General features: G+C 36.7%; 1 protein-coding gene across 1 annotated transcript in view; it reads left to right on the top strand.

The window, feature by feature from the left end:
* The first annotated feature begins 435 nt into the window (after nucleotides 1-435).
* Nucleotides 436-14,483, top strand: part of PRKD3 (protein kinase D3) — an 81,436-nt gene continuing 67,388 nt past the window's right edge. The window contains exon 1 of the mRNA XM_058683033.1: nucleotides 436-1,323. Coding sequence (XP_058539016.1) covers nucleotides 1,036-1,323 — 288 coding nt within the window. The 5' untranslated portion in view covers nucleotides 436-1,035. The remainder of the gene's footprint in view (nucleotides 1,324-14,483) is intronic.

Below are 14,483 nucleotides of genomic sequence, written 5' to 3'. Positions count from 1 at the left end.
TGACGATATCAGTTTTAACCTTTTTTTAGTCCCTTCTGTTTTTCTCTGTTTTTGTCTTAACTCAGTTGTGTATTGTGGAATAAAAGTGTTTGATCTTCAGATTTTGGGTGTTAGTGAGGGGTGCCATGGGCTTGGTGGTGGTGGTGGTAGTGGTGAGCAGAAGGCTCTCCCTAAAATTATATCTACAGTAAAAAAAAAAAAAAAAAAGAAAAAAGACTCTGATAACTAGACCTCCAGAACGACTACCTGTTAGGATTTATTGGTGAATTGTAAACATGCAACCAAAACTTCTCATTTAAAAAAATTAAAGGGATTCTTGGCATTCTGAAAATAATGTCAAATGAGTATAAAATATTAAGAGTGTTTTTAAAATTCCTTCCAGGCTGACAACATTTCAGAAAACATCAACTCTTCTCAGTGGACCAATTCTTCTGTTTTAAAAAGCTTTGTGCTTCATCATGGAAAAATTTACCCCCCCCAAAAATGAAAATGAAGACATTTGAGAAGGTGATTTAAGGTGTGGATATTTGAGAAAGTATCCCATCAAATCATTGAACCTAACGATAAGGATTAAATAGATTAATCCTAAACACTTCTCTTTTAAACCAGGAGGATTTCATCTTAACAGAAAAACAACTTTTATTCAATATGTATTTTCTGAAATTAAAAGAGAGAGACAAAAGTAGACTTAAAAGAAAATAGATGAAGATGGTTAGTAAATAAGCAGTGTCAACTCTTTTCTGATGAGGATAATTCAGTGATGTTAAATCCTTTCCACATCCCTGGTTGTGGTCCTGAAGACAAGACTGTTTTTTGATGGGACATCTGATACTAGGGGAAGTGGGACCTTCTGTGTATTCAGCTCACAGTTGTAGAAGATGCAGTCATTGGCATGAGTGGCTTAAAAGAGGAAATACAGCAGTTTTCAATTAAATCCAAAAGTACAGTCATTTTTTTACTCCTGTGATTGTAAAAGCCTCTTCATAACCACTGAAAAAGAATTGACAACTATTTTAAAAGATTAAAGAAAGGCAGATGTCTGCAAACAATTCCCCTCCATCAGCCCAGAAGTCTGTATTACCTGCAACTCTTCCTGCTGTGCTTCCCACTCCTTCTCCGTGTTCAAGTCCTAAAACAGGACTCTCTGCCCGGCTCTCTAATGGAAGCTTCAGTGCACCATCACTCACCAACTCCAGAGGCTCAGAGCATACAATTTCATTTCTGCTGCAAATTGGCCTTACACGGGAGAGTGTTACCATTGAAGCCCAGGAACTATCTTTATCTGCTGTCAAGGATCTTGTGTGCTCCATTGTTTACCAAAAGGTACTGTGCATACTATTTATGTCCATACTTTTTCTAATTAACGTTGTTCCTAATGCTTTTCTATAAATTATACATGCAACAATGAGTTAACACGTGAGTCAATTGATTATGTCCTAATTTTGATCATTTTGGGAAAAGTGCTAATAGGCTAGAAGCCTAAGGTCTGAAATTTCAGGTCCTAACAACTGGAGCCTATATCCTAACTTTAAAATACTGCCTATTCAATTTTCCTTTTTAAGAGCATGAAAATCCATATAAAATCAAGAGGACTTAAGAAATCTCCTTTGTTTTTAGAGAAAACAGGAGTTAGAGGGTGCAAGCCATCCAGATGGCTTCCCTAAAGGATAAGGCCCAGCTGTGGCTGAGTCCCAGGTGCATACGTGTTCTTCCTAGGTGCGCTGTATTCCACCCTCTTTTTTATACTCTCTTCTTTCCCTTTTGGTCTTAATTTCACCTAAACTGCCATCTGATATGAGAAGACCACTCTCTCTTGCTTAAAAAATAGGTAAATGAGTTTTGAATATATGACAATACATAAAAATTTGAAATTGAGGGTAGTTTTTGTTTCCTCTCTACCTGTCTCCTGTCCTGTACTATACCATTTTTGTTTTTGAGAGAGAGAGAGCGCGCGCGCAAGCAAGCATGAGAGCGCTAATGGGAGAAGAGCGGAAGCAGAGGGAGAAGGAGAGAGAGAACCTCAATTAGGCTCCATGCCCAGATCCAAGCCCGACACAGGGCTGGATCTCACAAGTGTGAGATCGTGATCTCAGCTGAAACCAAGAGTCAGACGCTTAACCAACTGAGCCACCCAGGCACCCCTATACTATACTATTTTTTAAGGAACCTTAGCTAAATGTCTTTAATAATCTTGATTTGGTGGATAAGCAGGGACGTTCTCTATTTTATTATGAAACTGTATATTTACATAGTGTGAATTGGGTACATTTTATTTTTGATGGACTGAGCATATGGTTCAAACAAATTAGTATATTTTCTATTTTAAAAATCATTGCACAAGATTAATATATTTGGATTCATGCTCTTTATCTTCCTGTTTTTGTTTTAATTTCTTTAAAAATTAAAAAAAATTTTTTTAATGTTTATTTTTGAGAGAGACAAAGCACAAATGGGGGAGGAGCAGAGAGAGAGAGAGAGAGAGAGAGAGCAAGCCGGACATGGGCTCGAACTCACGAACCATGAGATCATGACCTGAGCTGAAGTCGGATGCTTAACTGACTGAGCCACCTGGGTGCCCCCCAAAGTATTTTTTTAATGTTTATTTATTTTGAGAGAGAGAGAGAGAGAGAGAGAGAGAGAGACACCAAGCATGAGTGGGGGAGGGGCAGACAGAGAGGGAGACACAGAATGTGAAGCAGGCTCCAGGCTCTGAGCTGTCAGCACAGAGCCCGACGCGGGGCTCAAACCCACGAACCTGAGCCAAGATCATGACCTGAGCTGAAGTTGGACGCTCAACCAATGGAGCCACCCAGGCGCCGCCCCTGTTTTTCTTTTAATTTCTTATCTTTGTTATTATCTTCTGATGTAGATGCATTTAATAGTCTAAAACATGTGATGTGGTTTGTAAAAATAATCTGTGCCTGTGTGTCAACAATAACTTGTCTGTTGAAATGTGGCCTAAAGATTCACTTTCCTTTTGTAGATCTGTAGAACCATCTGCGTGCCTTTAAGTATTTTTGCTTTTATTTTCCCTTTCATTAAATGTTACAAAGGTTTTTCACAAATATTTTTGCGAAAAAGTCTTTAATTTAAAGGTAAGCTTTTAACTTAACTATAGTTTGTAACTTTAATGTTTCCTTTTTATTTGAGTGCATAGAAATTCTAAAAAATGTTTGTTTATTTTGTGAAAGAGTGTGCCAACAGGGGAGGGGGAGAGAGAGAGAGAGAGAGGGAGAAAGAAAGAAGGAGAACCCCACACAGGCTCCGCACTTAGTGCAGAGTCCGACACAGGGCTCCATCACACAACCCTGGGATCATGACCCAAGTCGAAATTAAGAGTTGGACACTTAACCAACTGAGCCACCCAGGCACCCCAAACCTATAGAAATTTATAACCAATATTTTGGCAGCGTCTGTATTTATTGTTTTCAATCTTCTAAAATTTCACTTTGTTCTTACATTTATACAGAGGCATGCTGATTTCCTACAGGATTATTTTAGAATTCATGTTACTTCATCTTTAATATAGATGTGAGAAGTGGGTCAGATGGGTTAAACTCTTAGAAAACTTGATTACAAATCATAATCCATGAAAAATTACAGTGATACCAAGGAAATAAACAGGATAGAGCCGAAGGGGAAAAAAAGATAACTTAGGGTGAACTTTATATAGAATTATTGATTCTAGAAATATCATAGTGAACTGAATTTGAATCAGTATTATAGTGATATGGGGATGTATCTGGCAAAAATCTGTAGCATATATAGGGCATAAACATACTACACATTTCTAAGAGTTTTGAGCTTGAAACTAGGTCAGCTGTATTGCTTATTTACTGTTTAACTTTGCACAAGTGATTTGACTTCTCGGGATTACAATTTCCAGATCTATCAATGACTGAGTTGGGATGATTTCTAGTGTGTAATTACAGTGGTGAGACTATGAAACATTTAATCAAAATCGGGTCTTCACTGCTAGAGACAGTTAAAGGAAAAAGGAGTTTCAAGGGATGACCTACTCCAGATCCTAACCAGAGAAAAATCTTAAGGCAACTAGCTCAGATTCTGAGATTTTATAGAGACATCTCATGGATCCCTAACTCATTTGGAGGATGGAAAAATCATGTCAGAAGTTCTTTTGTTTTTTCCTTCCCTCTTGGGTACTTGCTCATTAGTCATCCATTTTCATTACCTACATCTCTACAGCTCCAGGTTAGCTGCCAGGGCTCTGAGGGTCACATACCTGCTTTTCTTATATCTAGTCTTAGTAAATGCATTTACCTGAACCTTTTAAAAGATGGGGTACTGGTTAAATTTTAGGTTGGGAAGATTAACCATATATCCCTTCTCTCAAAAGCTTACAGTCTACTGAAGGAAACAGAGTAAAACATGAAAAGTAGAAAGTGAGGTTAAGGTAGAGAGTGCTCTTCTCAGGTTAATAAAGGATGTGGAAGACTTCATACAGAAAGTAGCATTTTATTTGACATTTAAAGAATGAGCAAGATTTCAATAATATAGGAGGTGAGGAATACATTCCAGGTAAAAGAATTAAGATGATTGAAGATACAGAAGGGGACAAGAGGAAGATTATAATAACATTTATTGAGTGCCTATTCTATGTTGGGAGTTTTACACACATTTTCTAGTTAATCCTCACAGTAGTTTGTGGTGCATCTCAAATTTTAATGTATATGCCAGTTATCTAGTGATTCTTCTAAAATGTAGGTTTTGAATCAGTAGGTTTGGGGTGGGTCTAAGCATTTGTAATATGGTCTTAGGGGAGGTTGATGCTCCTTCCCAAGGACCTCACTGAGTGGGAAGAGTGTGGGTGATATAATTGCTGTTGAATAAAGGAGGAACTGAATTTCAGAGACATTTAATTACTTGCTGAAAGTTGGAATTCAAACACAGGTCTTTTTTAAACTCCAAAACCTGTATACTCTTTTCAGTGCACCACATTGCCTTCTTCATGCAAAGGAAATTTTTGCACTTGATTCCTGTAAGAGCAGAGATTTAACTAAGGTCTGCATGCAGCAAAGCAACATGATCAGATTTGTGTTTGGGAAAGCTTAAATGTGTAACTCAGTGTGACATAAAATAAGGAGATCAGGTAAGAAGCCACTGTAATGAATATCTGAACTGAGATGGTTGGGAAGTGAATATATTTGAAGAGCGTTGGGCAAGTAGTGTTGGTAAAACTTGACAGCCTATTGAAGAAGATGGGAGCGCGGGTGGCTGGATGGGTGGTGATGCTGGTAACCAAGATAGAAAATTCAGAAAGAAAAGTAAGGTTTTTCTGCGGGGGAGAGAATAGGACTGATTTTTATCAAACTTTAATAAGATAGAGTTCCCGTGTTCTAGAAATTTTTAAGGATTTGGGCCCTAGTGTTCTGCTGTGACTCTTGAAATGGAATCATTATTCCTTGAGAAGAACCTTCCCAACTTTCTTTCTGTAGAGAAACCAACAAGGCGGAAAAGTGATGAAAAGAGCTCTTACTTTGAAGGACCAGAGGAAAGGCCTCTAAAAGTTAGTGAAATAAGCCTGGAGGGCAATCCTCCTTTTGAATTAGTAGAGGAGGACTGCCTGAGATATGATTTCATGTTAATGATATTTTAGATTTTTTAAAATATTTTTAATCTAGTCATAATACCAAATGTGTATTCCATCTATTTTACATTTTTGCCATCCAGTGTTAACAGTATATTAGTAATAATCGACCTCAGATATAAGGAATAGGAATTTGACCTTAGGTACAAGAATGGAGTTTATTAATTTGTAAGGCTTTTTAAAGTACCCCTGCAGTGATCCAAAGTGTAGTTTGTGGGATTCCATAAAAGTTTTTGCAGCTATTAAAAAAGGAAACATTTTGTGTGGACACGGTTGGGGGAGGGAGAGATCTGCAAAGTATATAGGACATATAGATAACATAATAAGTGTAGAACAGGGCATGCTGTGCTATCATTTTGTACTACATACACTTACACATACATATGTACATGTATATATGATCACTTGATTGCTTTTTGATTACCTTGGAAGGAGAGAGAGATTTCTTCCAGGAGGGGACTGGTGACTGGGAAACAAGAGTGAAAGAGAGATTTACTTTTCATTGTATACCCTTGTGTACCTTTTAGATTTTGTGTCTTCTGCATGTATTCCATATTCAGAAATAATATTTCAATATTTTTTTCAAATAACAGCACAGTGATCTAAACGGAATGACCATTACATTTTTAAATTAATTTATTGGCTAAGATTGGATTTTATATTGCTTTATTTTCTAGTACCTCTCAGGCATTAAATAGAAGTATGCCATATATGTAGTTTTTTTCCCTTTAATAGCTATTTTAATAAGGTGTTTACTTTTTTAAAAATCAGACGTAATATATATAATTTACCTGTAATAAAATCCATTGATATTCACGAGTTTGGGGAGTTTTAACAATTGTAGGAAGTTTGTGCAACTATCACCCATTCAAGATACAGAGCATCTTCATTACCCCCTAAGTTCCCTCTTGGACCTTTGCAGTCTCCTTTCTTCGTCCTGGTCCTGGGCTACCACTGCACTACACTCTGTTACTATAGTTTGACTTTTTCTAGATTTTCATATAAATGAAGTCATATAGTGTGTAGTCTATTGTTCTGCTGTCTTTCACATACTTTGTTTTTAATTCATCCATGCTGTTAACGTATGGTAGTTCTTTTTTGTTGCTGAGTACTGTTCCATTGTGTGCATATACCATAATTTGTTTATTCATCAGTTGATTGATACTAGAGTTGTTTCCAATTTGGGGGAATCTTGAATAAAGTTGCTGTTAACATTCTCATACAAATCTTGATTGTAGATACGTGTTTTCATTTCCTTGGGGTAAATATGCGGGTGTATAATGGCCATATCCTTGCCAGCACTTGGTATTTCCAGTCTTTTTAATTTAACCATTCTGGTTGATGTGTAATGATATCTCCTTGTGACTTTGATTTGCATTTCCCTAATGACTAACGAGATTGGTTATCTGTGCATGGGTTTATTCACTTATTTTCTTTGGTTAAATTCCATACAGATTGTTTATGTTATTGAAGTATAAAAGTTTTTTTAACATCTTAGATACAAGTTTTTTTTTGTTTTTTTTTTTTTAAATTTTTTTAACATTTGTTTATTTTTGAGACAGAGAAAGACAGAGCATGAACAGGGGAGGGGCAGAGAGAGAGGGAGACACAGAATCTGAAACGGGCTCCAGGCTCTGAGCTGTCAGCACACAGCCCGACGCGGGGCTCGAACTCACGGACCGCGAGATCATGACCTGAGCCAAAGTCGGACGCTTAACCAACTGAGCCACCCAGGCGCCCCTACAAGTTCTTATCAGATATGAAATGCAGATATTTTCTTCCAGTCTGTGGCAGCTTTTCATTTTTTTCTCTCTCTCTTTTTAATCTAAGTAATAGTGTAAATAATCATCATTTTAAAGGCTTCAGTTATATTGATGCATAGTAGTTTACAACCAGTTTCTTATTTTAGTTGTTTATGTTGCTTCTCATTTTTTCCAGTTTTATGGAGATATAATTGATATATTTGTATTAGTTTTTTAAAAACGTTTATTTATTTATTTTGAGAGAGAGAATGTGAGCATGAGCAGGGGAGGAGCGGAGAGAGAGAGAGAGAGAGAGAGAGAGAGAGAGACAGAGAGAGAGACAGTCCTAAGCAAGCTATGCACTGTCATTGCTGAGCCCAAGATGGGGCTCAGTCTCATGAACCATGAGATCATGACCTGAGCTGCAATCAAGAGTTGGACGCTTAACCTACCAAGCCACCCAGGCATCCCTAAATTTGGATTAGTTTAAGGTACACAACATAATGATTTGATATATGTATATTTTGCAAAATGATGACCACAATAAACTTAGGTAACATATATCACCTTCCATAGTTAAATTTTTTTCTTGTGATGAGAATTTCTAAGGTCTGTTCTCTTAGCAGCTTTTAAGTATACAATAAAGAATGGTTAACTATAGGGGCGCCTGGGTGGCTCAGTCGGTTGAGTGTTCAACTTCAGCTCAGGTCACGATCTTACGATCCATGAGTTCGAGCCCCGCGTCGGGCTGTGTGCTGACAGCTTGGAGCCTGGAGCCTGCTTCGGATTCTGTGTCTCCTCTGCACCTCCCCTGCTCACACTCTGTCTCCCTCTTAAAAATAAATAACCATTCTTTTTTTTTTTTTTTAATTAAAAAAAAATGTTTAACTATAGTCACCGTGCTGTACATTACATTGCCAGAACTTATTTATCTTATAACTGGAAGTTTGTACCCTTTGACCACCTTCACTCATTTTCCCCACCTCCTGTCCTCTGCCTCTGGTAACCACCAATCTGCTCTCTGTTTCTGTGAGTTAAGTTATATGAGACTCCATATAGGTGAGATCACATGGTAGTTGTCTTTCTCTGCTTGACTTATTTCATTTAGCATAAAGCCCTCAAGGTCCATCCATGCTGTGGCAAATGGTAGGATTTTCTTATTTTATGGCTGAATAATATTCCATTGTATATATACCACAACTTCTTCATTCATTCATCCATGGATGGACATTTAGGTTGTTTCCATGTCTTAGCTATTATAATGATGCATTGATATGGAGTGCAGATTATTAAAGGTAGTGTTTTAATTTTCTTCAGACATATGCCCAGAAATGGAGTTGGTGTGTCATATGGTAGTTCTATTTTTAATTTTTCAAGGAATGTCCATACTGTTTTCCATAGTGGCTGCACAAATTTAGATTCCCACCAGCAGTGCACAGGGGTTCCCTTTTCTCCACATTCTTACCAACACTTGTTATCTCTTGTTGATGATAGCCATAAAGTGCTATCTCCTTGTGGTTTGAATTTGCATTTTCCTGATGGTTAGTGATAATGAGGACCTTTTCATGTACCTGTTGGCCACTTGTATGTCGTCTTTGGGAGAATGTCTATTCAGTTCTTCTGACCATTTTTAAATTGGATTGTTTGTTCTTGTTGTTTTGCCATTGAGTTATATGAGTTCTTTATATATTTTGGGTATTAAACCCTTATCAGATATATGATTTGCAAATACTTTTTCCCCCTTCTGTAGGTTGCCTTTTCATTTTGTCAATGTTTTCCTTTGCTGAGAAGAAGGTTTTTAATTTGATGTAGCCCTTGTTTATTTTTGCTTTGGTTGCCTTTGCTTTTGGTGTCAAATCTAAAAATCATTGCCGGGGCGCCTGGGTGGCGCAGTCGGTTAAGCGTCCGACTTCAGCCAGGTCACGATCTCGCGGTCCGTGAGTTCGAGCCCCGCGTCGGGCTCTGGGCTGATGGCTCGGAGCCTGGAGCCTGTTTCCGATTCTGTGTCTCCCTCTCTCTCTGCCCCTCCCCCGTTCATGCTCTGTCTCTCTCTGTCCCAAAAATAAATAAAAAACGTTGAAAAAAAAAATAAAATAAAAATCATTGCCAAGAATGATGTCAAGGAGCTTATCCCCTATTTTTTCTTCTAGGAGTTTTATGGTTTCAGGTCCATTTTGAGTTGATTTTTGTGTATGGTGTAAAATAGGGGTTCAGTTTCATTCTTTTGCATGTGGTTGTCCCAGTTCTACCAGCACTATTTGTTTAATTATTTAGATCGCACAAGTGTGGAAGGGGGCAGAGGGAGAGAAAGAGAATTTTAAGCAGGCTCCATGGTGGTCTAACATGGTCTGTCCTAGAGAATGTTCCATGTTTGCTTGAGAAGAATATGTATTCTGCTGCTTTTAGATGGAATGTTCTGTAAATGCCTGTTAAGTGTCTGGTCTAATGTGTAGTTTAACTCCAATGTTCCCTTTTGATTTTTTGTATGGATGATCTGTCCATTGTTGAAAGTGGGGTATTAAAGTCCCTGGTTATTATTGCATAGCTGTCTATTTCTTCTTTTGGGTCTATTAATATTAACTTTATAGATTTTATGTATTTAGGTGCCTCTATGTTTGGTGCATAAATATTTACAAATATTATATCCACTTGAAGGATTGACTGCTTTATCATTATATAATGATCGTTGTCTCTTTACAGTCTTTGGCTTAAAGTCTGTTTTGTCTGATCTAAATTAGTTTGTATACTTTTCATTATAATACACTATATATACTCTTTTCATTCTCTTAACAGTATCATCTGGAGAGCCAAAATTTCTAATTTTGATGAAGTACAATTAATTTTTTCCTTTGTAGATAGTGTTTTTGTTTCACGTCTAACACGTATTTGCCTAAATGAAGATAACAGATTTTTTTTGTCCCATGTTTTCTTCGGGAAGTTTCATAGTTTTACTTTTCCTTTATGTTTATGATATGTATGTTAGTTCTTGGGGCTACCACAGCTTCATGACTTAACAGAAATTTTTCTGACAGTTCTTGAGGCTGGCTGTCTATAATTAAGGAATCAGTAGGGTTTGTTCCTTCTGAGGGCTACAAGAATCTGTTTCATGCCTCTCTTTCAGCTTCTAACGGTCTCAGGCATTCTTTGGTTTGTAGATGGTATTCTCGTGTCTTCATATTGTTTTCCTTCTATAAATATTTGTGTTTATAAATTTCACCTTTTTATAAGGACACAGTCATATGGGATTAGGGCTCAGCTTAATGACCTCATCCTAACTTGATCATCTGTGTATAAAAACCCTATTTCCAAAGATTACATTCCCAGGTACTGGGGGTTAGGACTTGCATCTTTTGGAGGAACACTGTTTAACTCATTACAATCCATTTCAAAACAAAAATTTGTATATGGTGTGAAATAAAGGTTGAGCTTCATTTCTTTGCATCAGACATCAAATTTTTCCAGGACCATTTGTCGAAAAGACTGTTCTTCCCTCATTGAATTACTTTAGTACCTTTATCGTAAATCAGTTGACCACATATGTTTTGGTCTATTTCTGAACATTGTTTTGCTTTATTGACCTACATGTGTACCCTTAAACTAATTTCACAGTGTCTTGAATTCAGTTTTATAAAGACATGAAATCAGGTGCATTAAGTCCTCCAACTTTGTTCTTTTTCAAAATGATTTTTACCAATCTGTATCCTTTGCATTTCCATTATAATAAAATCAGCTTGACAGTTTCTACCAAAAATGTCTATTGAAATTATGTACATCATTTGTTGTCTGTGTTTCATATTTTTGATACAATTATAAATGGGGTTCTAAAAAATCTCTCTGATTTTTCATTTTATTACATAGAAACACTATGATTTTTGTACAATGTTATTGTGTCCTGCAACCTTGCTAAACTCATTTATCACTTCTAGTAACTTTAAAAAATTCTGTACAGTTCTGTACATAGATGATCTTGTCTTTTGTAAATAAAGATAGTTATATGCCTTGTCTGCTAATATTTCTTTTTTTTGTTTTGTAATGGAGGCTAAGCCTGTATTGGACTGTATTGCATAGAAGTGATAAGAATGGACATTTGTACCTTGTCATCTGTCTTAAAAGGAAAAGCATTTGGTCTTTCACCATTAAATTTGATGTAATTTTTTAGATGTTCTTCATCAAGTTGAGGAAATTCCTGTCTGTACGTAGTAGACTGAGATTTACTATCTTGAATGATTGTAAATTATATACTTTTTCTGTGTCTATGTATTTTTACCTTTTAGTCTGTTAATATGATGAAGTATGTTGGCTTATACTTTTTTTTCCATTCCTTTATTATTTATTTTTATGTTTTATTTTTATTTATTTTTTTAACTTTTTTATTAAAAAAAATTTTTTTTAATGTTTATTTATTTTTGACAGAGAGAGAGACAGAGCATGAGCAGGGGAGGGGCAGAGAGAGAGGGAGACACAGAATCGGAAGCAGACCTCAGGCCCTGAGCTGTCCGCACAGAGCCCAACGTGGGGCTCGAACCCACAGACTGTGAGATCATGACCTGGGCCGAAGTTGGACGGTCAACTGACTGAGCCACCCAAGCGCCCCAACTTTATTTTTTATTTTTTAAAATTTACGTCCAAATTAGTATATAGTGAAGCAATGATTTCAGTAGATTCCTTAGTGCTCCTTACCCATTTAGCCCATCCCCCCTGCCACAACCCCTCCAGTAACCCTGTTTGTTCTCCATATTTATGAGTCTCTTTTATTTTGTCCCCATCCCTGTTTTTATATTATTTTTGTTTCCCTTCCCTTATGTTCATTGGTTTTGTCTCTTAAAGTCCTCATATGAGTGAAGTCATATGATTTTTATCTTTCTCTGATTGACTAATTTCGCTTAGCATGATACCCTCCAGTTCCATCCACGTAGTTGTAAATGGCAAGAGTTCATTCTTTTTGATTCCCGAGTAATACTCCATGGCATATATATACCACATTTTCTTTATCCATTCATCCATCGATGGGCATTTGGGCTCTTTCCATACTTTGGCTATTGTTGATAGTGCTGCTATAAACATGGGGGTGCTGGTGTCCCTTCGCAACAGCACATCTGTGTCCCTTGGATATATGCCTAGTAGTTCAATTGCTGGGTTGTAGGGTAGTTCTATTTTTAGTTTTTTGAGAAACCTCCTTACTGTTTTCCAGAGTGGCTGCACCAGCTTGCATTCTCACCAACAATGCAGAAGAGATCCTCTTTCTCTGCATCCTTGCCAACATCTGTTGTTGCCTGAGTTGTTAATGTTAGCCATTCTGACAGGTGTAAGGTGGTATCTCATTCTGGTTTTGATTTGTATTTCCGAGATGATGAGTGATGTTGAGCATTTTTTCATGTGTTGGTTGGCCACCTGGATGTCTTCTTTGGAGAAGTGTCTATTCATGTCTTCTGCCCATTTCTTCACTGGATTATTTGATTTTTGGGTGTTGAATTTGATAAGTTCTTTGTAGATTTTGGATACTAACCCTTTATCTAATATGTCATTTGCAAATATCTTCTTCCATTCTGTTCGTTGCCTTTCAGTTTTGCTGATTGTTTCCTTTGCTGTGCAGAAGCTTTTTATTTTGATGAGGTCCCAGTAGTTCATTTTTGCTTTTGTTTCCCTTTCCTCAGGAGATGTGTTTAGTGAGAAGTTGCTGCAGGCAAGATCAAAGAGGTTTTTGCCTGCTTTCGCCTCAAGGATCTTGATGGCTTCCTGTCTTACATTGAGGTCTTTCATCCACTTTGAGTTTATTTTTGTGTATAGTGTAAGAAAGTGGTCCAGGTTCATTCTTCTGCATGTCGCTGTCCAGTTTTCCCAGCACCACTTGCTGAAGAGACTATCTTTATTCCATTGGATATTCTTTCCTGCTTTGTCAAAGATTAGTTGGCCATACGTTTGTGGGTCCATGTCTGGGTTCTCTATTCTATTCCATTGATCTGAGTGTCTGTTCTTGTGCCAGTACCATACTGTCTTGATGATTACAGCTTTGTAGTATAGCTTGAAGTCTGGGATTGTGATGCCTCCTGCTTTGGTTTTCTTTTTCAAGATTGCTTTGGCTATTCGGGGTCTTTTCAGGTTCCATACACATTTTAGGATTATTTGTTCTAGCTCTGTGAAGAATGCTGGTGTTACTTTGATAGGGATCGCGTTGACTATGTAGGTTGCTTTGGGTAGTATTGACATTTTAACAATATTTGTTCTTCCTATCCAGGAGCATGGACTCTTTTTCCATTTCTTTGTGTCTTCTTCAATTTCTTTCATCAGCTTTCTATAGTTTTCAGTGTATAGATTTTTCACTTCTTTGGTTAGATTTATTCCTAGGTATTTTATGGTTTTTGGTGTGGCTTATACTTTGAATGTTACCACCCTTGCATTCCTGGGCATCATATATTCCTTTTTATGCTTTCCTTGATTCAATATATCTCTGTTTTCTTAATATTTTTCTAAGATAATGGGAAATGTATTGGCCTATATTTTTTCCTTCTATTATCTTTGTGTGGTTTTGGTATCAAGGTAATGTTGGCCTCACAAAATGAGTTTGGAGGTATTTTCTTCCTGTCTTCTGAATAAATTTGTATAAAATTGATACTATTTCTTCCTTAAATATTTGATGGAATTCACTAATGAAGCCCACTGTGCCTGGAATTTTTTTATGAGAACATTTTTAAATCGCTTTCTATTTCTTTAATGAACATAGAGCTGTTCAGGTTATTTATTTCTTTGTGAGTGCAGTTTTTATTTTGTGTCTTTAAAGGAAAATTTTCATTTCATCTAAGTTGGCAAATCTATTGCCAAAAATCGTGCTTTATGTTGTTTTATTATCCTTTAAAGTGATTTTCTTTATTGTCTGTTTTCTATTTTTTTAATTTTCTTCTTTTCTATCTTCTTTATGCATAACTGTATTTTTTCAGTTTCTTAAGGTAGAACGTCAGATCATTGATTTGAGTCTTGTCTTTTCTGATATGTGTCTAGCGCTGTAAGTTTTCCTCTAATCACTACTTAAGCTGTATGCCACAAACTTTGATATGTTGTATTTTCATCTACATTTTGTTTAAATTATTTCCTAATTACTTTTGTGATTTCATCTGCAGTCCAAGGATTGTTTAATT

The sequence above is a fragment of the Neofelis nebulosa genome, chromosome 9 (genome assembly GCF_028018385.1).
Source record: "Neofelis nebulosa isolate mNeoNeb1 chromosome 9, mNeoNeb1.pri, whole genome shotgun sequence".
NCBI lineage: Eukaryota > Metazoa > Chordata > Mammalia > Carnivora > Felidae > Neofelis > Neofelis nebulosa.
This window is presented reverse-complemented; position numbering and strand designations above follow the sequence as displayed.